Source organism: Tinamus guttatus, unplaced genomic scaffold, assembly GCF_059628265.1.
Source record: "Tinamus guttatus ecotype Peru unplaced genomic scaffold, ASM5962826v1 Tinamus_guttatus_pri_ptg000045l, whole genome shotgun sequence".
In the NCBI taxonomy this organism is placed as follows: Eukaryota; Metazoa; Chordata; class Aves; order Tinamiformes; family Tinamidae; genus Tinamus; species Tinamus guttatus.
Window position 1 is genome coordinate 3,369,071 of NW_028288579.1, and position 26,499 is coordinate 3,395,569.

Genomic DNA, 26,499 nt, shown 5'->3' on the forward strand with positions numbered 1-26,499 from the left:
AGCGGATCCCTGCCCGGGGCGCCGAGGAGCCCGCGCGGGGTCCTGGCTGCGGCCCGGGGGCGGGGGGGACACGGGCCGGGCGCGGGACACGGTGCGGGTTCGCACGGGGGCTCTGGGTGCGTGGGGACATGGGGACAGGCGCAGCGCCGGGTTCGCACAGGGGTCCCGGTGCGCGCGGGGACACGGGGCGGGCCGCGGGGCGGAGCGGGGGCGGCGCGGGGCCCATGGCGGCCGCGCGGGGCTGGCGGGCGGCGCGGGCTGCGGCCCGGCCCTGCGGGGGGACCCCGGAGCCCCCCGCGGAGCCCCCCGCGGAGCCGCGCGCGGATCCCCGCGCGGCCGCGGTCTACGTGCACGTGAGCGGCGGCCGCGCGTGGGAGCCCCGGGCCCGCGCGGGGAGCCCCGGGGTGGCGCACGTGGGCGGCGCGCGGGGGGGCCCTGCTGCTCACGCGGGGGTTGAGGCCGCACGGGGGGGTCCCCGCGCCGTGGGGGGGCGGGGGGGGGCACGCGTGGGCTCTCGGGGTGCAGAGGGAGCGTCGCGCACGGGCGGGGGGTGCAAGCGGGAGCCCGGGGCTGCGCATGCAGGCGGGGCCGTGGGGCCGTGCTCGTGGCTGCGGGGCGCAGACGGGGCCCCAGGTCCGCGCTGCGCCCTGAACGCGGCACCCCGGCAAGCGGGTCCCGTCCGCCCCGCAGTGGCCCTACTGCCGCCAGCTCTGCACCTACTGCAGCTTCAACAAGTACGCGGCGCGCGCCGTGGACGAGGCGGCCGTGCGCGCCTGCCTGGTGCGCGAGGCCCGCACGCTGCTGCGCCTGGGCCACGTGCGCAGGTGGGCGCTGGCGGGGACGGGCGCCGGGGGCTGCTCCTGCGCGGCCGCCCGACGCTCCCTGCGCCCGCAGCGTCACCTCCGTCTTCTTCGGCGGCGGCACCCCCAGCCTGGCCAGCGCGGGCACCGTGGCCGCCGTGCTGGAGGCCATCGCGGGGGAGGCCCGGCTGCCCGCGCACGCCGAGGTCACCCTGGAGGCCAACCCCAGCTCGGCCGACGCCGGCCGACTCGCCGCCTTCAAGGCCGCCGGCGTCAACCGCCTGTCGCTGGGCGTGCAGGTGAGGCGGCCCTGGCGCCGCCGCGGTGTGTCCCAGCCTGGTCCCAGCCCGTATCCCAGCCCGTATCCCAGCCCAGTCCCAGCCCGGTCCCAGCCCGGTCCCACCCCGCATCCTGCCCGCAGTCGCTGGACGACGCCGAGCTGCGGCTGCTGGGCCGGGACCACACGGCGGCGGAGGCGGCGGCGGCGCTGGCGGCCGCGCGGCGCCTCTTCCCCGGCCGCACGTCGCTGGACCTCATCTTCGGGCTGCCGGGGCAGAGCGCGGCGCGCTGGGCGCGGGCGCTGGCGGCGGCGCTGGAGCTCTGCGACGACCACGTGGCGCTCTACGAGCTCACGCTGGAGGCCGGCACGCCGCTGCGCGCCCGCGTGCGCCGCGGGCTGCTGCCCGCCCCGCGGCACCTGCGCGCCATGTACGACACGGCCCGCGCCGCCATGGCGGCCGCCGGCTTCCGCCACTACGAGGTGTCCAACTTCGCGCGGAAGGTGAGGCCGGCGCCGCAGCGCCCCGCGCGCGGGGTTGTCCTCGTCCCCGTGACACCGTCTTCCTTCTCCCCGCGCTCAGGGCGCCGTCAGCACCCACAACCTCTCCTACTGGCGGGCCCGGCCCTACGTGGGCGTGGGGCCAGGTAAGGAGCGGCGCCGCGGCGCGAAATGGCGGCACCGTGGCACAAAATGGCGGCACCGTGGCGAAAATGGCATCAAGGGTGGTGCAAAATGGCACGGTGGTACCAGGCCGACGCAGCCTGCCCTGCCGTCCTCAGGGGCCCACGGGCGCTTCGTTCCGTGGGCCGAGGGCCTGACGCAGCGGGAGGCCAGGACACAGACAGCGGAGCCGGGCGCCTGGATGCGGGAGGTGCGGGCGGCCGGGCACGGCACGCGGCGGCGCGTGCGGCTGAGCGCGCTGCAGCTGTGAGTACGGCCGGGACGGCGGCGGCGCGGGCACCCGGCCCTCGCCGCCCGCCCCAGCCCCTGCCGCCCCGCAGGCTGGAGGAGGTGCTGGTGCTGGGGCTGCGCACCGACACGGGCATCACGCACCGGGTGAGCAGCGGGCCGGGCCTGCTTATCCTTAACGCTTAAAAAGGATCGTTTTGATTTTCTGTCGTTACGTTTTGCTTTTCTGCAGCACTGGCGGGAGTTCTCCCCGCACCTCAGCCTCTGGGACGTGTTCGGGGCGCCGGGGGAGGCGAGGGAGCTGGCGGAGCAGGGCTGGCTCGTCCTGGACGGCAGGTGAGCGGGGCCGGGGCCGCGCGCGGCGCTGCCGGCGCCGCGGGGCTGATCCGGGCGCTCCGCAGCGGCCTGCGGTGCTCCTGGGAAGGGCTGGCCGTGCTGGACTCGCTGCTGCCGGCCCTGCTGTGCCAGCTGCAGCGGCGCTGGGCCCCCGGCACCGACCCGGCGCCCACGTCCTAGCCGCGGCGGCGGCGGCGCGTGGGCAGCGCAGAGGGGCAGGAGGCGACGGCCCTCGCGCGCTCCCCGGTGCGCGAGCCGCGCTGCGGCCTGCAGAGAAGCAGCAAATAAAGCAGTTAGTGTTGCAGCAGTGCAGCGGGTGTGCGCGCACGATGCAGGAGTGGGTTCAGCGCCGCTTGGAGCGCTGCCGATCGGCTCTGCTGGTGCTGGGTGCATCTCCCCTGCTCCTGCTGTGGGAATCAAGCCCTTCCCAGGCGTCGCTGCCAGCGGGGCTCGTGTGGCCGGGATGCGGCGTCCCCAGGCTCAGGGGAGGACGCGGCTGCGCCACGGCCGCCCGCAGTGTCCCAGCCAGGCGCCTGCTCTGCCGGCCGTGCTGCGGCAGCCGCAAGTTGCACAACAGAAAGGGGATTTCGGGAGGCCGCAGCCGCGCACCCACGAGGGCATGAGCGCTGCAGGGCCGGCTGAGTAACCGGCCTCAGGCGACGCTGCCGTGGCATCCCCAGCGCCCGGGGCTTTCTAAAGGCGTTTTAGAGACGCCAGCGTGCGCCGGCTTGTGGCGGTGCTGGCGCAGCTTGTGGCCAGGCTGCCGCAGCCACGAGGATGCTCAGAGTGTCGTGGTGCCTTGCACAGCTCTGCCCTGTGCTCCACACACCCCTTCCTGTGCATTGCACAGCTCTGCCCTGTGCATTGCACATCCCCGTGCCTTGCACGCTTCTCCCCGTGCCTTGCACACCCATTCCTGTGCATTGCACAGCTCTGCCCCGTGCCTTGCACATCCCCATGCCTTGCACGCTCCTCCCCGTGCCTTGCACACTCATCCCCGCTCATTGCCCGCACCGCACCGCGCCCCGCTCGCGCACTGCGCACGCGCAGCCCCTCCCCGCGGGGGCGGGGCTTGCTGGCGGGCGCGGGGGGCAGCCCCGCCCCCGGAAGCGGCTTGGGCGCCGCTCTAGGCGCGCGGCGGCGCCTCGCTGGTGCCGTTGCCATGGCGCCGCGGCCTGCGCCATGCTGCCGCCGCCGCCCGCGCGCGCCTCGCGGAAGGAGGCGCGGGGCCGCCGCGGGGCCGCGCTCCCCGCCGCCCTCGACTCGGCCGCGGCCGCCAGGAAGGAGCCTCGCGTCAAAAGCCCCTTGGGTAGGGGCCGCCCGGGCCCGGCGCTGCGCCGCGGGGGGGCCTGGGGCCCCGCGGCCCCGGCCCTGCCGTGGAGGGCCCGCGGCAGCAGCCCGGGGGTCTCTGCCGTGTGCACCGAGTGTATCGGAGGCAGTTATAAGTGACTGCTTATCAACATGGTTGATACTTTTTATTTATTTACCGTTTAACTGTAAGGGCGACGTATTGTGTCTCTCCAAAATAGTTGTCGCAGCTGGAAGGACTCTGGAGGTATGGGAGAAACCCAGCTGATATGAGGCTGCCTTCCGCTGACTCCCTGCGTTGTGGTTGTCCCTGCTGGTGACAAACCCAGTGGCAATCACTAAATGGCCCCAAAGGTCTTGCTGTATAGGGTGTACGGAGGAGTTGGTAGTTTTTTACATATAGCTGAGATTTGCTTGGTGACTGTAACGTATTACACCTCTGCGCTGAAGCTGTGCTGGTGTTTGCAACCAGCGTAGGAAACTTCTGGAGTTCAGTCTGCTCTATAACCTGCACTGTTTACATCTGATTCATCACCCCTTATCTAGTGCAAAGGGTATAAGAAGGTTATTCCCGGTGCTTTTGAAGGTCTTTTCCAAACATAATGATTCTATGGTCCTGTAGTTCACCTTGGTTCTTCTCAGGAGGTGGTTGTCCAGGGGATGCTGATTTTGATTCTTTGAGAAAGTAGTTCAGGTTAAAATGACTGAAAGACACACTGAAAGCAGATAGGACTTCTGTGGGGCACTGGGGAAGAGGCCCCTGGACTTGTCTTTCAGACAAGAAGAAGGCAAAAACGGTTGAAGTGACCTCACCAACAATTGCAGAAGAGCCCGAGCCTGTTCCGTGTGTGCTGCAAGGAGATGAAATCCAAGCGCTTGCGATTAAGGTGGAGGATCTGGAGAAAGTAGGTATCTTTGCATGGCAGAAATGGCTGCATTCGCTGGAGCTTGGCTTTCATTGTGAGTTTAAGAGAGGATGCTGAACATTTATTAGAATCAAAACAGTCCCGTGGAGTTCATTCCATTTTGTCTGTCCTGCTCTTTATGACTTTTCAGATCATCAGACTCAGTTCCTAAATAAAAAGGAATACTAAATGATGCTTTAAAAAGGATGAATCAGTCACATGTCCCTTCAAAATTACATTTCCAATGTTTTTAGCCCACAAGAGGCATATGTTGTTTAGTAACTATCACCCATGTGAGTATAAGCGTTTGTCAGCAAGAAATGCAACAGAAAATCCTTGAGAAAACCATTTAAAACTCTTTCCCCTGTCCCAATTTTATGGCAGCCAAGAGGATTAAAATAGTAATTGAATGGGTGTCTATACACATATATTACAGATGGGGCTGTCCAGACTATGTCATGTAGTTTCTGTGCTAATCCCCAGAGGATCTGAAGGAATGGAGGTGGGTCAGTGTCTGCCTAATTACAAGGTGATTGTTTGTTTTCTGCAGCTCCATCCTCCACGCCTTCCCTCTGATGAGAAGAGAATTCCAGTTAGCAGGAAATTCCTTGTTCGAAAACATCAACCCAAAGACACACAGAAGAAGACACAACTCCTAGTAGCGTATCCTGCTGCTCCAGAGGCATCTGGGAAACCACTGAGTTTTTTTGGTATGCTTATGCTTCATGTCTCACCTGCCACTCTCAGTTTTGCCAAACCTGTCTTTAGTGACCTGACTCTGGCTTTGTGTAGGATCGGGACAGTTTGGTGATGGCCATGAAGAGCTTCTCCCGCATGACATTTTGGGAAGTCTCCAGGAGTACAAGAGGGAAGCTTTAGCCAGAGGAAACACTCAGGTTGGTCTGTGAAGTGATGTAAACGCTGCCATGCAGCACTTTGCTAGCGGTGAAGTGTGTACAGCACTTTTTGATCTGACTCAGCCCCTGTCAGGAACAGGTCAGGCCGGAGCGGGGTTTTTCCCAGCCTCATGGTGCCGTGTGCGGGGGTTGCTTCAGAGAAACTGCACCAGCGGGTCTAGGAGCCCTGTCATGGAAGAAAGGGCGACAGCAGCTTCCTGCTCCCTTTGTGCCACCGCTGCCAGCGCCGGGCTGGCGTGGGAAGGGCTGGTGATGCAACAGCACCAGTGCCCGAGTCCACCTACTCAGACAGACCTCCCGTGTGCGTGCGCTCCCAGCGCGGTTTCTGCTCCCCTTAGAGTGATTAGGCAAAGGCACTACCAATTTGAACATTTATTTTCTCCTCCCCTCTCCCTTTTTTATCACTGTGGCAGTGTGTTCATGGGAGGAGGGTTAATCTAATCTTTTCTTCTTCAGATAGCAGAATTTATTGAGGATTCTCCTCAAGATGTTTTTGCGATGGCTTTGAAGGAGAAATGGGAAGGAGAGAAGAAAAAGGTTCAGCAGACCCCACCATCGCAGCACAAAGCTCTCCAGAACTGGGATCACCATATGGGAATGAGGAAAAAGCAAGAGAAACACCTGGGAAGTGAGTAAAGCTGACATGTCATTGTGTGAAGTTCTGTGTGGAAGCAGGGGAACTGGATGGCATCACAAGCTGTAACGGCCATAGCAGAGCGGGGTTGATGCTGTTGCAATCTATCCCCGTGCTCCCCGAGCTCCCTGTGCTGCCGATGCCTCTGGAAAGTCATGGAGACTGCAGGGCTGCGAGCCAACGGCTCTGGCTGCGCGTCAGACGGGAGATTTGGGGAGGGCAGTTCCAGGGGAAGTTACAAGCAAGCTGTAGTAATGGCAAGGGCAGTACTGATGATGTGGCCTTCCTTATTTTTAGAAATTCTGCGGAAGCCAGAGAATGAGTTGTTGATGAACATCTCGGACGATTACAGGCAAATCCAGGAAGAGCGTGACCTCATTGACCGCAGTCTTCCTGCCCTGTTCCCTGGGAAGGTGAGAGCCTCGCTTCCTCTGGATCCTGCTTACGCTGCACTTGGGAAAGGGATAAGCTGCTACTGCTGTGAATAATATCTTTAAAGAGCTGTCATTAGATACTTATCAAAGTCCCTCCACGTTTTTCAGCATAGAATGTAAATAAAGCTAACAATTTAAAAAATAAAACACGACCCATGCTATTCCTACTAGTTAGAGGAAGCACTGCTGTGTTTTGACCCCTTACTACAGTTTGTGGGCAAGTGCCAGGTCTTGATTCTTACCATGGGCTGACACACGCTGAGGAGAGCCTTAGGGATGTGCTGGAAATACTGTCCTGGGGCAAGAAAGATCTGATGGCTTCAGGCTTGTACTTTAGGGATGCTCATTGAGAAAGGTGTGTGGGTAGCTCAGGAGGATAATGGGGATATCCTGTAGTTAAATCTGTATATCTCTAGCACTTTCAAAGGATATACATCTATGTGATGCATTATTTTATATCATTAGGCCTTCATCTAGCCATTATTTCCCTTGTATTAGGTAGGAGGAGGTCTTTTTGATAGCAGCTTAACAGAAATTTTGGCTTATTCTGCAGAGAGCGATTAATTTATGGACTTTAAAATACCCCTATAAGTAGGGTGAAACATTTTTTCCACTTTAGCATCTAATCCCCAGGAAACTTAACAGGCAGGCTGGACGTATCTGAAAGCATCAGTAGGAGGGTTTTTTTCCACGCTAGGGCTACCGGAGAGGGAGCGAGTTCTGGAGCCAACCCGATCGTATCGGAGATGAACTCACGGGCCTCATGATGACACTGACTCAACGGGAACGTGGCTACCCAGAGCCAGTCACTCACGTGGGGAAACCTCGGACCGTCCGCCGGGAAACGGGTGAGGCAGCGCCAGGGTGGTGATCCCGCAGAAATGGGGTGTGAGGGTGCAGCAGCAGAGCCACAGAGCGGCTCCTGTTAGCAGAGAGGCTCACATTGCTGTTTCCCACTCGGTAGCTGCAGCACAAGGCACTTCCCAGGCATCCTCAGCTGGGCCCCCAGTCACTACAGAGGAAATTCACTGCGTGGAAGACTGAAGTACTGCAACTTCGGTGACTTGCCCGGGGTGTTGCTACAAAGCAGCTCATCCTAGTGGACATGAAACTTAAGCACTATGAGATCAAAGTTTGACAGAGGGTGGGGAGTAAATAGGTGTTTGGATGTGTAGACAGTGAGCTCTTGTGTGGGTGTTTCCACAGGTTTGAAGTCTCCAAAGGCGGCCACTTTCCGCCTAACGTGGGATAAGAGTCTTTTCCTGAAACATCGACGGCAGGAACTAAAATCCATCCTAGAAGAGCTGGATCTTTACGAACCAGTAAGACAGGAGGAACAAACATATTTGTATCACTCTTATCTTCTTACAGGCTATAGAATAGTGTACAATTGACTAGGGACTGGATTAGAAAAAGGTTTAAAAATCTAGAATTTAGCCATGCAGTACTTATTCTGAAAGTTATTGCATTCCAGAGGGGAGTCACAGACATGAAAGGAATGTCTAGCCTCCTAAAATGATGTGTGGAATGGGTTAGATGCCTCAGAATATGACCCCAGACCAGCAGTATGCAGCTGCCAACACCTAGGCAATAAATAAATAAATAACAATAAAAACAAGGGATTTTGATTTAGTGCTTCAAGCAGAAAACATCCTTACCCACCTGGAGATACATATCCAAAATCTTCTCAAGACAGGTAGCCCCTTCTCTTAAAAAACAACAACAAAAACCCTGATCTTTTCTTTCTGAAACCTTGTGGTGGGGATGAGAAGGAGGTGGAGAGGGAGCTTTTCCAAGTTTGCAGAATTTGTAGTGGGAATGCAATCACCCATGATTCTCAGAAGAGCCAGAGCCTGTTCCTTCTGTCTCTTCATCTAGAAACAGTCATAGGAACAGGATACCTAAACGTCACTGTATTTGTTCTTGATTGAATTGGTGCTATTCTAACTTCCTTTCTGTATAAAAAGGAAAATTACAAGTTGGTGACTTTTTTTGTGTATGTGTTCAGGATTTGGATGGACTGGAGGTGATTGGTAAAGGCCAGCCTTTCACCTTTGTTTCAACACAGCCTCTGCCACATCCCACCACCTCTGAAGAGTCTGAAAAGCTGTAAGTTGTATTTCACAATAGAAATATGGAATTTTGGGTATGTACCATCAGTCTGAAAGGGTGTCCTTAGCTTTCCTTATCTGGAATGGCGAGGAGTCTCAACTGGAGACTGAAAAAAGGCCTGTTTTAACTTTAAAATCACCAGATTTAGGGAGAAAGCAGTTCATGTGTGCCTTGAGGCCTAGTGATTAAAAAACAAAAATCAAGAAAAAAGTGGATGGGGTTTTTTTATTTTTTATTTTTTATTTTAAAGGCTCTTCTTCCAGTCCAAATGGTCACCATCTGGTTTTCTTGCCCATCCGTGTCCCCTGAACCCACGGCACAGCCCTGAGGTCATTTCTCCTTGCTCAGTCACGTGCCCTCAGCTTTCCCTAGGCACCTATCGTTCTTGTTCTTCTCTGTATTGTTCCGGCTGTCCTGCCCTTCTTAAGGTGACAAATGTGTAACTGGAGTTTGTTTACCCACGGGAACCCGATCTGCAGGGCTTTGTTCTTAAAGGGAGGACTGTGCAGAATCACTAGCCAGTTATTTCTTGTTCGGTGGCAGCTCTTTGATTCTTCCCTACCTTAAAATGAATTTTGTTCCACAAAACACTGGCTGTTGTTTTGTTTAGCAGTGACCCCTTTACAGACTATCCCAGTGCGGTTCCAGAATCAATCCTGGGTCCGTCTTTAGATTTCTGTGGCCAGCCTGCTCGTTGGATCAATGGTACCGCTTCTTGCAAGGTAAATGTGCACTTTTTAATGTCTAATCAAGTTAAGCCTGCTTTAGTTCCTAAGTCATAGCTGAGTATCACTCCCAGGGCAGAGAATGAGCAATTTATTCTGAGCATAATGGAGTATCCCTGTGTTTGCTCTGGAGAGATCTCAAAGCACAAGAAGTTCCTGTGACTGTGGTGAGAAGCTCACATTCGTGGGCTCTGTTTAATGACCACTTGCTTGGACCTGCCTTACAGGTTCTCCTACCAAGGTTCTACCCTACATTTGTGGTATTACTTCAGGCGAGATAAATCTTGCCAGATAGAATAGAAATTGTTATCTCTGTCCTTTTCTGTTCCTTGTAGGATGAGGTTGGCATTGCTGCCCGGCTCACCTTCGAGATTGTGGCTGGTGAAAGAGCTGAGAGCTCCCTGACAGTGAGCAACGATGGCACAACTGCCATCTGGTACAGCTGGAGGAGGCTTCCTCAGCAAATTCCCATCCGAGAAACAAAGAAGGGAATACAGTATTTTTACTTTAATACCAGACCAGGTAGGAGAACTGCTGATCTCTGAGACCTTTGTACACATACCAGGAAGCACACGCTCAGAAACTGCTGACTCTGACCTTGCAGAGCAAGCAACTGCTGGTGATTCTCCTTAGAAAGCTGTACTGGGCCCCAGAGCTGACTAGCACCTGAAAGGTGTGTGCGGCCAATCCATTTCATGAGGTTTAAGGAAAAGGATTTCCATCCTTCTCTGAATGTAAATGGGTAGAACATCTAACAGGGAATCCTTTTTTCATTGCAAACTGCATAATCTGCCAGTGGGAGTGCTGAGCTTGCTGTGAAAGGAGCATGCAGTGATTAAATAAAACAGTTCAGTACCATGGCAAATGGGAGTAAATCTGGAAGGAGAAATAAATGGATGAACTGTGATAAAGAGCAAAGCTGTGGGAAAACATCAGGGTGTTTGGAGAGCGATTGTGTTAACCAAATAGTTTCTTACAGACTTGCATCTTTTCTGTGTTTTTGCAGATGTAATTTTGCCTGGAGAAACTAGGAAGTTTTCAGTTATATTCAAGTCAGAGAAAGCAGGAATTTTCAGTGAGTCCTGGGAATTTAGGACACATCCTCTGTTATTAGGAGGAGCTCTGCTGCAGGTGTCCCTTTGGGGAATTGCTGTGTATGAGGATAAACTGGCTGACCTCAGAGAGAAACTGGAGGTAACCAAGCAAGTAACTGGGTGACTGTGGGCTTTGAACTTACTGTGCAAATAGAGGGTAAGGAAGGGAGTGGATGACGTGGTATTTTTATTACCATGCAATTAGGGCCAAGTGAACATCTGCACATACTTAATCAGGTGTACTAGATAAAATGGAAGAACAACTCCAAAGTCTATTGTAGTATTTTTAATAAAGATGTGATTTTTATCTCCTAAATTACTTACATTGGTCCTTTTAAAAAATGATTTTTCCTTCATTAATGAATTTCCTCAGTTACTAGTGGGATGGGATTGTCTCGTACAATTATTCTTGTTGTGGTCCTGTATTATGTGTATATATTCTTACTAGCATGGGTGTTATGTTCATGCATTTGTTTGTGGAAGGGGGCTCAGACATGTTGTGCTTGTTGTGGTGCCTCAGGCTGACCTGGCTGCTCGAGAAGGGGTCGTTATAGTAGAAGAGACCCTGAAGGAACTTCTTGAGCGGGTTCGGACTCCAGAGCGCCCTCCGTCTCCTGTGGATGCCTATGTCACAGAGGAGGAGTTATTCCACGAGAGGAATCCAGAGGTGAGGTTGTGTATCTGATACGTCGTACAGCAGGGAAGGAAGACTTGCAGGGCTGGTGTGTCCATGGGTTTCTGGGTGCTGGCGGAGTCAACCGTGGTGGCTTTAAGAATTAAGCTTGTCGAGGAAAGTCATAACTCATTTGTCTCTTTTCCTTTTTCCCTCATGTTACCAAAGTTGCATTATCAGCATCAAGTGGTAAAACAACTCCATAAACTGTGGAGACAGCATATGGCTGTTCCTTCAGCCTTTGAGGAGGAAATACCCTCAGGCCAGAGGAGCTCTGTGGAGGACACGACGTATGAGAAGAGTATCTCAGAGGCTCTCCCTGCCCAGAAGAGCTCCACACAGGAGGTTCTAGGTCATGACACTCTTGAGGCAACTCCGAGTCAGATGATGAAGGAAGAAGAACCAAACCAGTCAGGATGGAACCTTTCCCTCAAGGACTTTAAGGAGGTGGTTGCCCCTCTTCCCTCTAGCTCTATGGTTAATGGTTAAGTTAATGGTGTTTTTGTTTTCCTTACAAATAGCCTGGCACACGCCAGTGTGAGCCCACCCAAAGGTCTCCTTGCAATGTGCTTTGTGTTAGACATGATTTATGATGTGTGTCACAAAGTGTTTTGTCTCTGCTGACCACACCCTCCATGTTCTTATAAAGAGATTCCCAGGAGAGACTTTGAGGGCTGTTGTGTGAAGAAGAAAAGAGAACCACACAATGTAATAGATATTTTAAGCTTGTCGCCATTAGCTTTCTCTCATCCTAGAACTGCGCGTGGGGAAGAGGGAGCAGGCTAATCCTACAGCCTCCCGTGACTTCTCCAAGGGCTCTTCTCCTTGAAGAGTCCTTCCTATTCATCGGAGCACTCATGACAGGCTGTGGATAAAATACAGACTTCCCTAGATTAAAGCAAGGGTAGTTTGGGCTCTGTCAGCACAGTTTTTCTGCAGTGCTCTCCTGGAAATTTTCTCATCTGCCTTTTTAAGTAATTCTTACTTGCAGCCCTTTTAATTCATTAGAATCCCTTTTCTCCAATACAAGGACTGACTGTACCTCGGAAGTTAGAAAGGGGTGTATTGTGGTAATCCCTCAGTATCTCTGAGGGATCTGGGATTGCTTCCCAGATCTTGGATCGCATACACGCATTGGCCACATCCGAGCCGTGCAGCAGGCTCCACGGGGTGTGTAGATGTGCTGCATGCCCAGGTGTGCAGGCAGGCAGCCCTGCTCCTGCAGTGGGTCCAGGCTCTGCGTGGCTGGGAATGACGGCTGAGATGTGGTCCACGGACCTCGTGTTTTCTCTCTCATCAGGCTCTGCAGTCAATCCCTGAGGAGGAGCAGCGAGAAGCAGCGCTGATCCAGCTCAATAAGGCAGCCCTGGAGCTTTGTGCTGAACAGAAGCAAACTCAGTCGGATCTTCCGCATCAAACCTGGTGCGCTCCCTTTGCAAGATGAGCCTTGTACATGTCTTGCATGCTCGATACCCTTAGCAAGCTCCACTGCAAGCTTCGTGAGTCAGAGAGCAGATAATTATATGTGGTCCAGAAGTCTTCTCTACACTGTGTTTTTATACATTAATTGTAGCAGCTGTCTAGGTCCCAGATACCGCTTTATTCTGGAGATAAATCTCAAATATTAAATTCCTGTAATTTTGGGAAGTATGCAGGATTATTTGTGGCAAGAATACTCTAAACTATATTTATAAAACCATTGGGTAAGTTTGTCTACTATTATACTCAGATTACAGTATTCTCAGTCTGTCTGTTTTTTTCCTTGGAGCTTTAACACTGTAAACTATAAAACTTGGAGCTTTAGCACTGTAAACCAAAAAACTGTTTTTTTCCTCGGAGCTTTAACACTGTACCATAAGAGTCTCTAGTCCCGTCTACATAGGTGGAGGCATATATGTCTTGTTATATAGAGAGAACAGATTGCTGCAGATTTACCAACATGTATGTGTCATGCCAAAGAGAAGACCTAGTTTCACAATAATTTAAGCCATGGCTTATATTACTGTTACTACATTATGGAACAATTATTATGGGTCCATATAAGCCCATTGGCTTGCAAAACATCGAGACCTTGGAGATTCCAACCTCTGGAAAGTAATTAAGCCTCTCTTTACACAGCTTTTTAAATATTGGGTGTTATTTTATCTGGTTAGTTGGACAGAGCAGTAGCTCTTAGCTGTAAGGTGCCTTCATTCATGGGCACTGGGTAAAGTAAGACAGCCCTGCCTCTCCCTTTCAACCCCATGAGCTTTGCTGCATTGTCCCTCTTCTGTTTTTGATTCTTTTGCTTCTCAGCCTGCAGCTGTGGCGTGAAACAATTGATGGTCTGGTAAGCTGCTCTGTGATGTTGAGGTGCCTGCTTGGCTTGCCTGAAAAAGACCCCTGTGTAGACATCGTTCCAGAGGAACCAGGTAAAGGGTAATTTTAGCCTGGCAACCAGTTTCTCTAGACTGTTACAAACCCCCCAAACGGGATGAATTTCAGTTGAAATGGCAGCTCTAGCAGTTTCTCCTCAAGGCTTTATCAGAAATCTACCAGAAAAATATAAATAAATAAATAAATAAATAAATAAAGCATGATGCTAACTGTAATTGTAGTATGGTATCATAACAACAAATTGGTCTTTTATTTTAGATAGATGTAGTTCTAGTTCTTGCACAAACTAAGCCCTCCCCAGTCTCATTGTTAGCTATTTTACAAACTTGTTCTACTAAATGCTTTAGACCTGTTCGGTCCTTATTTGAACAAAGTACTTTTCAAAGTCAGGGTTTTGTCACTGTATAAATAAATACAGATAAATAGAAAGAGGAAAATAGACTACTGAAATAATGTACTTGGATTGCATGGGTGTAGTGAGTTTGTCTTTCTAAATAGGTAAATAATGCTTTTGGGCTATTGGAATTCTTTCTTTTGTAGTGGAAGTGCAGCTACTTGTAAAAGGAGAAAAGGAAGACAAAATAACCACTAGGAAAGAAGAGAGACGATCAGTTGGTAGTAGGGATAAAGAAGACAAAAAAAGATCAAAGACATCAGGGAAAGAGAAAGAGGTATGTGTTAGGATGTAGATTTAAAACTGCACATTGGGTTCTGGGGAGAACCTGATGCCTTCCAAGACTTTGTATTCTGAATTTGAGCTCCGTTCCTGCCTTTGGAAAGAGGTGCTGTTTCTGAGGTGAATCTTGCTGTGCCTTGGGTTTTCTCTTTCTTCTTTTGTGTCTCTGAATAGGAACGTCCAAACAGCAGAAAGATAAAAGATGAGAAAAGGCAAAAATCTTCCAATATATCTCTGGAGTTACCACAACCTGTGGAAACTGAACTTGCAGATGCAGTAGAACTACAGCAGGAGCCAGTGGACCCTATTTTGTTTGGGAAATACCAGGAAAAACTTTATATTGAAGTGAGTCTCGCCAAGGCTTATATCTGTCTTTGTTTCTTGTTCTTTGCTGGTAAGCTTACGATGAAGCTAGGTGGAAAGGGAAGCATTTTGTTAACTTTGGAAAGCTGATGGGTAGAGACCCATGATTCTGTAGCAAGGTAAGTGCGAAATACAAGGTAAGATGTCCTTTATTCCAGCCCAAAATCTGTTAACATAGAAATCCCGCACGAGGCTGGATTTATCTGGGATGTCTTCAGCAGACTCTTGAGGGATCGGCAGAATTAATTGTATCTCAGATAATGTTAAACACACTTTATAGCCAGAAAAGTTATTACTAGAGCTAAAATCTGTTAGCAAGCAGCAACTTTTATGGGACACTGCACGTGCCTGTATGTGCATGTGCTCCTGTGTGAGAGGTCAGGTCTCTGTTTTGTCATTCTTGTCATCAAGATTTAGTGCATTTTCGCTGTTACTATCATCTATTAATTTCTGCTGCAGGTTTACGGGCTGCTGGAATCAATGGTGGACAAAATGGTTATTTTATTTGAGGATCTAAAGGAAAAAGGTGCTGTAAAGCAGGAGGGAGGAGCATTTTCTATCTAGAAATAAATTGTAACTTTAATAAATACCTTGTCTGCATGGATTAAGTGGGGATTCTTTTTTATCAAAATGCTTACAAATACTGGGGTGCCTGTTTGCTGGTATGTTGTGATGGGAGACTGTTGCTAGATCGTCTGTTACTCTGCAGGGAACACTTGCCAGCAAGAAACCAAGCCATGGGATACAGCAGCCTGAAAACAAGACTCCAGAATGCTGGTTATTTCTGCTCAGAGAGGAGAATTCAAAAGTACCAAACAACAAAACACAGGATTTTTGTTGGTGGTGGGTTTTGTTTATTTTTTTAAGTAGGCAGGTACGGGCTGTGGGCTGATGGGTGAGGACGCAGCATTAGCCAGTCCTCCCTAACCATAAAGCATCTCCCTGTGAAGGAGTGAGGAAGGATCCCGGTGGAAACGGGCTGTCATCACGGGCTGTGCCACCTCGCTTAGTTCTTTTCACGTGGATTTATCCCTTGGGCTGCTCCTGACATCTCTTTCCATGCAGCTCAGTGTATCCACATCCTGTTCTAAGACATATCTTTCTACCAAGACTAATCACTTTTGAATTAAAAATAATGAAATCAATGCCGTAAGTAATTGAGCAAGTTTGGGCCCTGTGCTGGAGCCGCCCTTCCTGTCTCCGTCAGCCTCTGTGCGTGCGCACACGTCTGCTTTTATCGTCCTTATCTCTCCGGTTTCCATGTGCATCGCAGCTGGAGTGGGAGCCTGTTGTGGAAAGGCATCAGTTGGAGCAGTTGGCGCTGGCTCAGAAGGCGCTTTCAGAAACTTGGGCGCTAAAAGGAAGTGTCAGGGAGGTAGGTTGTGTGTCCGTGTGTCCGCGGTGCCTTTGGATTCTGAGCCCATACGCCCTAAGCACCACGGCGACGAGCCATGTCCATCACGACACCGCGGGGTCCGGGGGCCTCGGCCCTGGGCTCTTTTACATGGGAAACCAGACAGACACGTGTCTCCAAAACCTGCAAACAATGTAAAATAGCTGTTCCCTGTGCGGAATGGTTTTATTTTGGCATCTCGTGCTCTCCGGGGGGATCGTGCCTTGTGTCCTCCCCTGCGTGGCTTCTCGCTGCCGCCCTGTGCGGCCCTTCATGAGCGTCCCCGACGCTTTCCCTTAGCAGGGCCAAGGGACGCGCCGTGGCTTCCAGGGAAGGCCGGAGCTCCTGTGGCTTAGCAGGCACGGAGCCATGGCGGGAATGTCTCTGCTCAGCACGGCTCTGGTGAGGATTTCAGCAGCATTTGGGAATTACCAGGAGAAAGGCCCCAAGTTGGGGTGTGTCTCCAGGCTCTGACAATAGCTCCTACCTCCCTGGAGATCGTTATCAGCTTGTGAATATGCCCAAGCCGTCCCTCGTCCCTCGTGTAGGCAGGAAGGCCGCAGAGCGCGGAGACAACGTGGCCGTCTCAAAGACGGGGACAGTTTTGTTGTTGGTCTCACCTTGGACAGCAGAGCCCATGTCAGACTCACGCAGCCAGCCCAGCCTGTCCTCTGGATGCATGGGAGCTGCCCATGAGTCACGTCCTCCTGGAGCAGTGCTGGATCTTTCACGGGGCAGAGGCTGGTGCAGGGGGAGGGCAGCGGGATTACTACAGAGAAATAACCCGAATGCTGGGAATAACCTACCCTTGCTCTGATTAATGGTGCCAGTGCCTCCTCCGGCTTCCCAGGCCCGGACAAGGAGCTCCTCCGGGAGAGTGCACAAACACGAGCCAGGAAGGGATCTGCTGGCTCAGCAAGTGCTGTCTGGCATCTGTATCTCTGAATCAGCTTTTTTTTTTTTTTCTTCCTTCGCATTAATGATTTGTGCAAGTTCCATGGCTGGAAGTCCGTTGGACTTAGCCTGGCTCCCAGGGAGGTTTGTACCCCGCTTCGAGGCCTGCGCGAGCGGGCAGGGGGGCTCTGCTGTTGGCGCTTCCTCCGAAGGCCCTGGGGACGCTGCAGTCCCTGTAACCCAGCTCCCTGCCACCAAGCGAGAACAATGCTCCTTCTTCTGCCCGACTTGGCCGTTATTTGTATTAGTGTTAATAATTTGTGTTGTGTTTGCTGAATAACCGAGGTGAGTAACCTCGCCGGCCTTGCGCGTTGTGGGTCCAACCCCCGGAGGGGAGGACACGGTGACCGTCCGCGAGGCCGGGAAGGGGGAGTCACCCCCTCTGTCCCGCGTGCAGGGCCAGAGCCTCCTCTGCGGGTCCCGCAGCGCCCCGAGGGCTCCCGGCTCTGTCCCCGCTGCCCCAGGCAGGGCTGGCGGCTGCAGGGCCCCGGCGCGATGGGTCCCTGCACGTCCCCGGGGAGCAGCCGCAGGGCCACGCGGACCCGCTGCACACGGGAGCTGCTTTCCGGGATGGAAAATGTCAGTGATATTAAAGAGAATATATATATCCATAAAACTTGAAAGCCTGTCACTGATTAAAATGGAAGGCAGAGGCCGGGAGCGAGGGGGTGGCATTGAAGCGATGGAGAGACATGACTGATGCTGTGCTGTCATCTGATGCCTCCTCTCTCCCCGAGCCAGACTTTAGGAGCAGGGGAAGCATCTGCTCCAAATATAGATCCTGCAAAAAAAAATTAATGAGCCCAAATTGCAACAGCGGCCGGGGGAACCTGCGAGGGCGCCGCGTTACCGGGCTGGGGAGCGGGGTCAGCAGCAGCCCGAGGAGCTTCTGGAGCCGCAGCAGGACGGGGGAAGGAGCGGGGCAGCGGCTGGGCGGGCGCCAGCGCGGGCGGGGACGCGGCAGCCACAGCGTCGCCGCGCGGAGCCGCGCGGGGCCGGCGGCCGCGAAGGGGTTAAGGCGGGCGGGCTGCACCCGCCGCGCCGGGACCTGCCCAGCCAGACCGGCAACTTGGCGGCGGGCGGCGCGGAGCGGCGCGGAGCGGAGCGGGGCTGCGGCCGCCGCCAGCGCGCGCCCCCCGGCCCCGCGGCCCCCCGGCCCCGCCGGCCCCGCCGGCCCCCCCGGCCCCGCCGGCTCCCCCGGCCGCCGCAGGTAAGCGGGGCTGCGGCGGGGAACGGCGGCGGGGACGAGGAGGAGGAGGAGGAGGCGGCGGGGGGCTGGGGAGGAAGGTTCTGGAGGCCGCGGCCCCGCCGCGGGCGGCCCCGGCCCCGCTGGCCCTGGCACGGCCCGGCGCCCGGGGGCCTTTTCCCGGCCTCTCCCTCCATTTCGTGCGCTGCTGCTCCCAGCCCTGCACCTGATTAAAGATTAAGCGACTATTTATTCCTTTATTTATTTATTTCCCTTCCTGCCATATTCCCCCTGCCCTTCCTTATCCTCCTCTCCTTTCTCTTTCATTTTTTTCCCCCTCTTCTCTTCTCCGAGTCCCACCCCCCCACTCAGTGCCACCCCGTGCTCTCCGTCCCCCCCTCCCTGGCTGTCCCCTGCCTCCCTCCTGGCCATGGTCCCCGCTGCTCCGATGGGGACCTGTCCTCGAACCCGGGTGTCCTTCTCGCACCTGGCAGCCTCCTGCTCAAGGTCACTGCAGTAATTCCATATGAGCTGCCTGCCGCTGCCGCCCCAGCTGAGCGCCCGGCTTCTGTTTCACGGCCCTTGCGCTCCAGGGGATGCTGCGCTCCAGCAATCCCCGCTGCTCCCAGCGCTGCCGCTCGCCCCCGGCCCCTTGGCCCTTCTCTTCGCGCACAGATTTCCCGGGAAGTCTCGTGGGGGTGAAGTCCAGCATGGAGCAGGTCCCCAGCGCGGGACTGAGGGATCTCCCACCAGACGCGTTGTGGGCGGCAGGGAGCGTCCTGCCCGGGCTGCGGGTCACCCGCAGCGCCCGCGTTGGCAGCGCCCCGGGATGGGGCGACTTTATTGCCCGCTCCGGCGTTGGCGGCGAGCGGAGGCCGCAGCGAGGCCGGGAGGGCTTTGCCGCCTCGGGTGCCATTGGCGCCCAAGGTGTTTCTGACGGCTCCAACGCACCGGGCCGCGGTGCGGGGAGGATCGATGGGGGCAGAAACCCCTGCCCGGGCTGCCAGCGTGGCCGGGAGGCGCCGCGAGGCCGGACCGGTCGCGCGGGTTGCGCGGGAGCCGCGTGTGGCCGTGGGCACGTCCGCGTGGCCCCGCTCCGGCGCCGCGAGGCGTCCCGCGCTCCGCAGAGCTCCGCCAGGCCGGGCACGGCGGCGCCGGCGCCTATCGCGCCCCGCACGCGCGGCTGCGAGGGCCAGATAGGCGTCCGCGAGCGGGAGCGCGGCCGGGGGTTGTTGCCCGTGTGAAGGCTGCGGAGGGGCGGCCACGGCTGCCGGCCTCGTGGGCACGGCCGAGCGCGGCCCCGCGTGCCCGGCCTGGGCCTTTACTCGCCCCTCAGGTGGCAGCGGCTGCGTCTCTGCGCGCACGGCCTGCCGAGAGGCCAAATTACCAAGTTTGCTTGGAAAAAAAAAAAGGCAACACAAAAATCCCTGCGCGTGTCTGCGAGCGCTGTAAGTGGCAGCAGGCTCTGAGTCACGCTGGGTTTTATTTTGGAGCTGCAGGATGCCGGCAGCACCGAGGAGCCTCGCGGCTCCGGCAGGGCCCCGCGCACGGAGCGCTGAGGCCCGGAGCGAGCTTGGCCGGGGCCGCGATGCCCAGAAAGCCAAACCCAGAGGAAGCAGCTGCCGTTTTGGGGTGGTTCGAAGCAAAACTGCAATTAAAGGTCTCAGCCAAATCTTGCTGCAGGATCCCAGGCCGAATCTTTCGGCAGCTCTAGAGTGCCAACATCAGTTGTGTCTAGGATTTTACTTCTGTCCCATTTTGGTGCCTTCGGGTGTGCGTTGGTGGCCTGGCAGGGCCGGTCGACAGGGACGTGTCGTGGCCTGGCAGGGCCTCCTCAGGCCCCGGCGCTGCGGCTCTGCCAGCGGAGCGGTCCCTGTGTACGCGGAGGGCGATGGGGACGGCCGCGCGGCCGCTGGCGCCAGCGCTCACGTCTCTGTCTGCCGCTTCCTCCGCTGCAGGCGCCCGCAGGGCTGTCCGTGACCATCGCTCCCGCCGCTGCTCCTGCGGGCGCGCGGCTCGTGGCGCCGCGCAGCCATGACGACGTCGGCCTTGCGCCGGCAGGTGAAGAACATCGTGCACAACTACTCGGAGGCGGAGATCAAGGTGCGGGAGGCCACCTCCAACGACCCATGGGGGCCCCCCAGCTCCCTCATGTCGGAGATCGCGGACCTCACCTTCAACACGGTGGCCTTCGCCGAGGTCATGGGCATGATCTGGCGGCGGCTGAATGACAGCGGCAAGAACTGGCGCCACGTCTACAAAGCCCTCACGCTCCTGGACTACCTCATCAAAACCGGCTCGGAGAAGGTGACCCACCAGTGCCGGGAGAACCTCTACACCATCCAGACCCTCAAGGACTTCCAGTACGTGGACCGGGACGGCAAGGACCAGGGCATCAACATCCGGGAGAAGGTGAAGCAGGTCATGGCGCTGCTCAAGGATGAGGAGCGGCTGAAGCAGGAGCGGGCGCACGCGCTGCAGACCAAGGAGCGCATGGCCCTCGAGGGCATGGGCAGCGGCAGCCACCAGCTCTCCTACGGCCGGCGCGCCTCGCCGTACGGCGACGACTACGGGCGCGCGCGGGGCTCACCGTCCTCCTTTAACTGTGAGCACCGCGGGCACGGGCGGCGCGGGGTCACCGCGCGCTGGGGACCCCGTGGAGGCTCGCGAGGCACTCGTGGCCTGCGTCACCTTTCGGGCTGCGCGCCAACCGGCACGATGGCAGCCACCCCAAATCCAGGGGCTCGTTGCTAATTGCACGCTCTGAGCTTGGGGTGTTTCCCTTGGGAAGCTGCGCTCCGGAGCTGCTGGGCAGGGGGCGGCGTTCCAGGGTGTGGGAGGATGTCTGGAAAGGCAGATGGAGCTGAGGTGCTTCTCGAAATAACCCAGTCCAGGCACTGCTACTTCAGCCTTCAGCTTTTCCTCCTTCTTTCTTCCCAGCCTCGTCCTCGTCGCCGCGGTTTGCGTCCGACCTGGAGCAAGCGAGACCCCAGACCACGGGCGAGGAGGAGCTGCAGCTGCAGCTGGCCCTGGCCATGAGCCGCGAGGAGGCCGAGAAGGTAGCGCGGCCGGCGGCGCCGCGGCGGTGGGGTGGGTTCTGCCCCGCGACGAGGCCCGCGGCGCCTCGGGCTGCGCGCCGGCCGTGCCGGGCGGCCGCGGTGACTCAGCCTGTGTGGAGGAGGATTTATGAGGCTGCCCGGCCCCGTGCATGCACCTGCGACCTTGCCAGGCTGCTCATGCTGTGCCCTGCATCCACAACCACGAGCAGGCAGGTGGAAGGAGGCACGGGCTGGCTGTGCTCCCTGTCCTCCTACCAGCGGGGACAGCAGGGCTGGCATCACTCCAGGCATGCAGAAAGCTTTGAGATCCCAGGGTGAATCCCGAAAATCCCCCCGAGTTCTCCTGGCTCCCTCCCAGCCCTGGCTGCCCGCTTCCATCGAGCCTTCCCAGTGCAAGCTCCCCCATCTCTGCTGCCGCCCCGCGCAGGTTTTGGAGGCGACACCTCCTGCAGCTCCTGTTCCATGATGGGACCGGCGTGTCCCTCGGGCCTGCGTGCCAGCACGGGGCTCATCGCGGCCGCGTGCTGCTGGGCGCACTCCGGCTGCAGCCCATCGTGTAGAACTGGGCTGGAAGGAGGGCTGGAAGACCCTGTAGGAAAGCAGCTTGCCTTGGCCAGGAGGAGCTGAGTGGAGATGGGGCTGGACAGGAATTAACTGATTTTTGTTTCCCTTGTGGTCATTAAGGCAGCAGGTGAGGTGCAAACCCCGAATACCTTCCCCAGGGCCTCCCGGCGCTGTCCTCTCGGCTGAGCACGTCTCCCTTTCCGTGGGGACAGTTTATTTACACATTTACACGGCGGCAGAGCCTGGCGCCGGCTGGCGCAGCCCGGGGCGCGCAGATCCGTGTGCCAGGCGGGACAGGGGGACGTGGTCACCCGGAGGGCTGCGTGGCCGGGCGTCCCCCCGGGCGCAGGCAGCGACGTCCTTGGGGCTGGCGCCGAGCGCCGGCAGCACCGTGTGCTGCATCGTGCTGCGAGGGTGGCTGCGCTGCCCGCTGTCCCCTTCCCCACGGCGCGTTTGGGGACGTAAGGGAGCATAGATCGCTATGTTTGTCGTGGAAGGGAGTATTTTAGGTGCTGCACAGTGTGAGGAGCGCCGTGGGCAGGCCTCATTGCAGCATTGCCCGCCGCAGTCCCGCGGGCCGTGTTCGCACGCGCGTGCGCTCGCACGTGCACGGTGCACCCCGAGCAGGGCCCGCGTCGCTCCCTGCCCCCGTGCGGGGCCGCTCCGGCCCCTCCGGAGGTGCCACCTGAGCGTCTCCGTCCTGGAAAAGGGAGGACAGGAAAATTCACATGCGGGGCTTGGAGGCTTGAGTTTCACAACCTCCTTGCTAGCATTAGGTGGAGAAGAGGGGAAAGGGGCACCTTATTGCTCTGCTTTCCTCTGCTGAGCCCTCCAATGTCAGTGGAGAACGGCTGTGCCCTCACAGCCTCCCGAAGGAGATGCTGGCTGCCTAATTTGGGGTCATCTCGCCCTAGACGAGCAGGCAAAGGCAGGAGCAGGTGGGTAGGGCAGGAGCTGGGCTGCTGAACGCAGGTGAGCTGCACCGGGAGCAGGGCCGGCGCGCGGCCGGATGACCGGAGCGCGGCGCAGGCAGGCGAGGGGCCGCCGGAGAGCGGGCTCTGAGCGTGGGGATCTTTGTCAGCAGCCCCACGAGCTGAGGTCAAGCTGAAATTTCACCCCATTTCCTCTGTTGGCAGAAGCCACTTCCAATTTCCAGTACAGACGAAGAAAGACAATTGCAGCTCGCGCTCGCGCTGAGCAGAGAGGAGCACGAGAAGGTACCTGTGCCCGCAGCCCCGAGCGCTCCTCTCTCCTTGCACTCGGGCTTCTCTCTGGGGCTCTGGAGTCCGAATCGCTGCGTAGCTCTGCCTGGCTCGGCGGCCGGCCCCACCGCTGCCGCCGGGAGCGCGCGGGCACCCGCTTCGCTTCCGCTGCTCCGGGGCTGATTGCTGAGCACTCTTGCGGCGGGCTCGTCCCAGAGGAGCCGTCTGCTCGGATGCTGGGGCTCCCGGGGACGCGGTGGCAGCTCTGGTGCTGGGTGTCTCTCCAGGAGAAGGTGCCGGCCCGCGTTGCTGGTCCTCACCGGCACCGTCCCTTGTCCCTGCAGGAGGTGAGGGCTTGGCAGGGGGAGAACTCCCTGCTGCAGAGAGCCTTGGAGGAGACTGCCCAGGGCGGGGAGGAAGAGGAGGAAGAAGATAAGATGAAGAAAAGCCAGGTAAAGCCACTGTGGGCCCAGCTGGCTGCAGGGGGACAGCACATCCAGCCTGAGCTTCCTGTCCCACATCCAACCTTGTGCTCCAGAGCAGTCCCACTGTTCTGGCCTGGACATGCAGGTCTTCCCTGGCCTTCTCTCATTGTTACTCCTTTCCTCTTTGCAGTCCTCTATTATGGAGCTGGCAGATATATTTGGGCTGGCGCCGGCCCCTCCCAGCCACACGTCTGCGGACCCGTGGGATATGGCAGGTAGGGACAACTCCCGGGCTGCCAGCGCTTGGCACGGTGGCAGACACCGCTGTCCCTTCCCGTTCCTGGCAGCTCAGCAGTGAGGACCTCCTGCTCTGCCTCCCTCCTCTGCCCCGTCTTTTCCCCCCCGTTTCAGGGGTGGTTTCCTCGCGTGCCCGGGTGGTGCTGCTAGGAGCAGCCCTGCGCTGCGCTGCCCTTCCGCGGCCTGCGGCGCTTCCCGCTGCCATGGCTTCCCTTCTCCTTTCAGATCTGAAACCCAAAGCGGAGCCGGCAGCCTCCGCCTGGGCTGGCGGGGCCGATCCCTGGGTCCCGCTCCCGGCCGGGGAGCCGCTCTCCCAGCCGACGGCGTCATCCCACCAAACCTCCGCCGGGCCCTGGGATTTCCCCCCTGGTGCCTCCTCCTCCTCCTCCTCCTCTGATCCCTGGGGAAAGGCGCCCTTGCCTTCTGGCTTCTCCTCTGCGGACCCCTGGGCAAAGGCGTCCCCACCTGCTCAGGCTCCTTCTGGTGCTACGTCGGCTCCTGACCCCTGGGCTGCTGTCACTGACCAACCTCCTAACCCGGGTAAGAGAGGCTTGAGGGGTGCTCGGGGTGCGCTTGGGATGCTCAGGGCTTTGACCATCGCTCCCCTCTCCTAGACATCCCAGGCATGTCTGTGCTTTCGTGGCAGTGTGTCCCTGCCTTGTCCCTCCTGCTTCCCAGCCCTGCCGTGCTCCTATTCCGCAGCAGGACCTTGCTGGTGGCTCCCTGGCATGCTGAAGACTTCAGGGGCCCTCTCGGCTTCATCTCTGTGCACAGAGTCAGGCTGCTTTAATTAACCTGGCATAGTTAACTGAGCGCTCCCGCGGGGACATCCCCACCACTGACACCGCAGAGCGGCTCCGCTTGCTGTTCTCCACCCAAAACCGTGCCCAGAGAGCCCCATGAGGCTGGGGAGCTGCCAACCGCCTTTGCCACGTCGCAGGGAAGGAACCGCTTGTAGGAGAAACCCATATTCCAAGCCCGATGCTGCTCGCGGTTCCTCCTTGGTGTTCCTTCCATCCTTGAACAGACCCTGGTTTCACAGCCCTCAGTGCAGGGGCTGCTGCCCTGGGCTTTGGTGTCTGTGTGAGAGCAGAGCCCGGCGCGGGCCGCGGTGCCGCTTCCCTGCTCAGCGCGGCGCCGTTCGGGCCTTCACCCTGCGCGTCCAGCCCAGCAGGGCTGTCCCTGCCTGGCCACTGCAGAGCAGGGCACGAGGGCAGCGCGGGGCGCAGGGACGGGGCCTGGGGACACCGGCCTTGCGCGGCAGCGCCTGTTGCAGACCAGGCTCCTGGCGCGGCTCACGCTGCCGCACGTCCCCCCTGCACGTTCTGCCTCTTCTTCCACCCGCGGCCCCCCTGCCCGCGCACCTCCCGCTTCCTCCCCTCCTCGAGTCTCCTCTCTTGCCCCCAGCCTCGGGGGGCGACGCGTTCGACCTGTTTGCAAAGGCGCCGGAGCCAGGCGAGCAGCCGGAGCTGGAGCATGCGCAGCCGCCCTCCTCGGCCAAGTCCAGCAGCCCCGTAGGTGAGAGGCGGCTGAGCGGGGGAGACAGGGAGGGGATGATTGGGGCGAGGGGGGACGCGCTGTCCTGGCCCATCGTGGGGACGGTGCGGGGACGCTGAGACGGGCGCGTGCGGTGGGCAGCCGCCGTGGTCAGCACCGACCCACGCGGCTCCGTCCTCCGCGGCAGAGCTGGACCCCTTCGACGAGCTGTTCCCCGGTGCCAAGCAGAACGGGGCGAAGAGCTTCGACCTGGCCAGCCTGGCGGACTCGCTGCCCGAGTCCTGCAAGGAGAGGAAGGACTGTAAAACCCCGGAGGCGTTCCTGGGCCCCGCCGCCTCCTCCCTGGTGAACCTGGACTCGCTGGTGGCTCCGCCGCAGGCCACCAAGACGCGCAACCCCTTCCTCTCGGGTAGGTCCCTGGGAGCGGGGCGCCGGGATGGCCGTTCCCAACGCGAGAGGGGGGCGTCCGCGGAGGGCGGGAGCCGGGGCCGCCGTGACGCCCTCGCGCGCTCTCTCTGCCGCAGGTCTGAGCACGCCGTCGCCCACCAACCCGTTCAGCGTGGCCGAGCAGCCCAAGCCCACGCTCAACCAGATGCGGACCGGCTCGCCCGTGCCCGGCCTGGCCGTGGGCGTCCCCGTCACCTCCATGACGTACAGCGCGTCGCTCCCGCTCCCGCTGAGCAGCGTCCCCTCGGGCACGGCCCTCCCCGCCTCCGCCAGTGCCTTCCCGCAGGCCGGAGCCGGGTCCTTTCCCGAACTCCCCGGCAACCTCCCGCAGCCGCTGCTGCCGCTGAGCGGCTCGGCCGCGCCGCCCGGCCCCGCGGGGCTCAACCCCTTCCTCTGAACGCCCCGGCCTGCGGCACGTGTAGTCTCTCTCTCGCCCCTTCCCCGGCTGTTACAGACACCCCGGCGTTTCCTCGTGCAAAGACCTTCAGGGCAACCGGTTCACTAGCTGCAAACGGAGGATGCCTCATTTTGCAACAAGTCCTATCCCAGCACCTGCCCAGGTCGCGGACAGAGTCAGCATGAATATCCTCGCTTGACGTGCTAGAGAAGAGCCCGTTCCCGCATGGTGGGTGAAGGACGGCTGGATGCGCCGGCGGCAGCGCGGGACGCTCGCGCGGCCGGCGCTCGAGGCGCAGCGCGCGCGGAGGAGCCCTCGCCAAGGGCTTGGAGAAGCTGGGCCCTCTGCTCCGGCGCTGCCGGGCGTGCGGAGTCCCGAGCGATGCCTCGTCCCCGCGGGTCTCCCCGCGGCCAGCCCCGGGGTTGGGATGCCACAAGGAGGGACCCGGCGGCGCCCCGCGCGCTCCTTCTGCTACGGCTCGCTGCCGCAGGGCTTGCATGGAGCCGCGTCTGCCGGCCGCGGCGCGGGACCTTCCT

At 58.2% G+C, this 26,499-nt stretch overlaps 2 protein-coding genes and 1 long non-coding RNA gene across 4 annotated transcripts; 2 read left to right on the forward strand and 1 right to left on the reverse strand.

The window, feature by feature from the left end:
- The first annotated feature begins 224 nt into the window (after positions 1-224).
- On the forward strand, positions 225-14,678 carry LOC104571600 (MYCBP-associated protein). The gene is made up of 26 exons (XM_088537526.1): positions 225-353; positions 691-824; positions 895-1,099; positions 1,222-1,581; positions 1,661-1,724; positions 1,860-2,007; positions 2,082-2,136; positions 2,391-2,527; positions 3,456-3,634; positions 4,411-4,538; positions 5,089-5,248; positions 5,331-5,434; positions 5,912-6,083; positions 6,387-6,502; positions 7,221-7,371; positions 7,730-7,845; positions 8,532-8,632; positions 9,246-9,357; positions 9,696-9,882; positions 10,367-10,554; positions 10,975-11,121; positions 11,296-11,574; positions 12,428-12,549; positions 13,423-13,538; positions 14,044-14,174; positions 14,354-14,678. The coding sequence occupies exons 1-26, from the start codon at positions 225-227 to the stop codon at positions 14,630-14,632; spliced, it is 4,020 nt and encodes a 1,339-aa protein (XP_088393652.1). The 3' UTR covers positions 14,633-14,678.
- Positions 14,679-17,492: 2,814 nt separating this feature from the next.
- LOC148595945 (uncharacterized) lies at positions 17,493-18,618 on the reverse strand. The gene is made up of 2 exons (XR_015914060.1): positions 18,563-18,618; positions 17,493-17,670 (listed from the first exon to the last, which is right to left on the reverse strand). It is a non-coding gene; the product is annotated as an uncharacterized LOC148595945 (long non-coding RNA).
- A 1,484-nt stretch (positions 18,619-20,102) lies between these two features.
- Positions 20,103-26,163, forward strand: EPN3 (epsin 3). Of its 2 annotated transcripts, XM_088538135.1 has the most exons (9): positions 20,103-20,680; positions 21,016-21,134; positions 22,835-22,915; positions 23,245-23,352; positions 23,516-23,600; positions 23,848-24,162; positions 25,030-25,140; positions 25,307-25,528; positions 25,644-26,163. In XM_088538135.1, the coding sequence occupies exons 1-9, from the start codon at positions 20,110-20,112 to the stop codon at positions 25,961-25,963; spliced, it is 1,932 nt and encodes a 643-aa protein (XP_088394261.1). In that variant the 5' UTR covers positions 20,103-20,109; the 3' UTR covers positions 25,964-26,163. The 2 variants fall into 2 exon arrangements, with proteins under 2 accessions (XP_088394261.1, XP_088394260.1); XM_088538134.1 differs by lacking the exon at positions 22,835-22,915.
- The last annotated feature ends 336 nt before the right edge of the window (positions 26,164-26,499 follow it).

What these genes read in the sequence shown, in the direction of transcription:
- EPN3 (XM_088538135.1), top strand. Translation starts at nt 20,110, where the DNA reads ATGACGACGTCGGCCTTGCGCCGGCAGGTGAAGAACATCGTGCACAAC. An exon ending in ATAAGATGAAGAAAAGCCAG is followed by an intron (nt 23,353 to 23,515) that starts GTAAAGCCACTG and finishes TCCTCTTTGCAG; the next exon opens with TCCTCTATTATGGAGCTGGC. An exon ending in CAAGTCCAGCAGCCCCGTAG is followed by an intron (nt 25,141 to 25,306) that starts GTGAGAGGCGGC and finishes CCTCCGCGGCAG; the next exon opens with AGCTGGACCCCTTCGACGAG.
- LOC104571600 (XM_088537526.1), top strand. Translation starts at nt 225, where the DNA reads ATGGCGGCCGCGCGGGGCTGGCGGGCGGCGCGGGCTGCGGCCCGGCCC. An exon ending in ACCTCAGAGAGAAACTGGAG is followed by an intron (nt 10,555 to 10,974) that starts GTAACCAAGCAA and finishes GTGGTGCCTCAG; the next exon opens with GCTGACCTGGCTGCTCGAGA. An exon ending in CATCAGGGAAAGAGAAAGAG is followed by an intron (nt 14,175 to 14,353) that starts GTATGTGTTAGG and finishes GTCTCTGAATAG; the next exon opens with GAACGTCCAAACAGCAGAAA.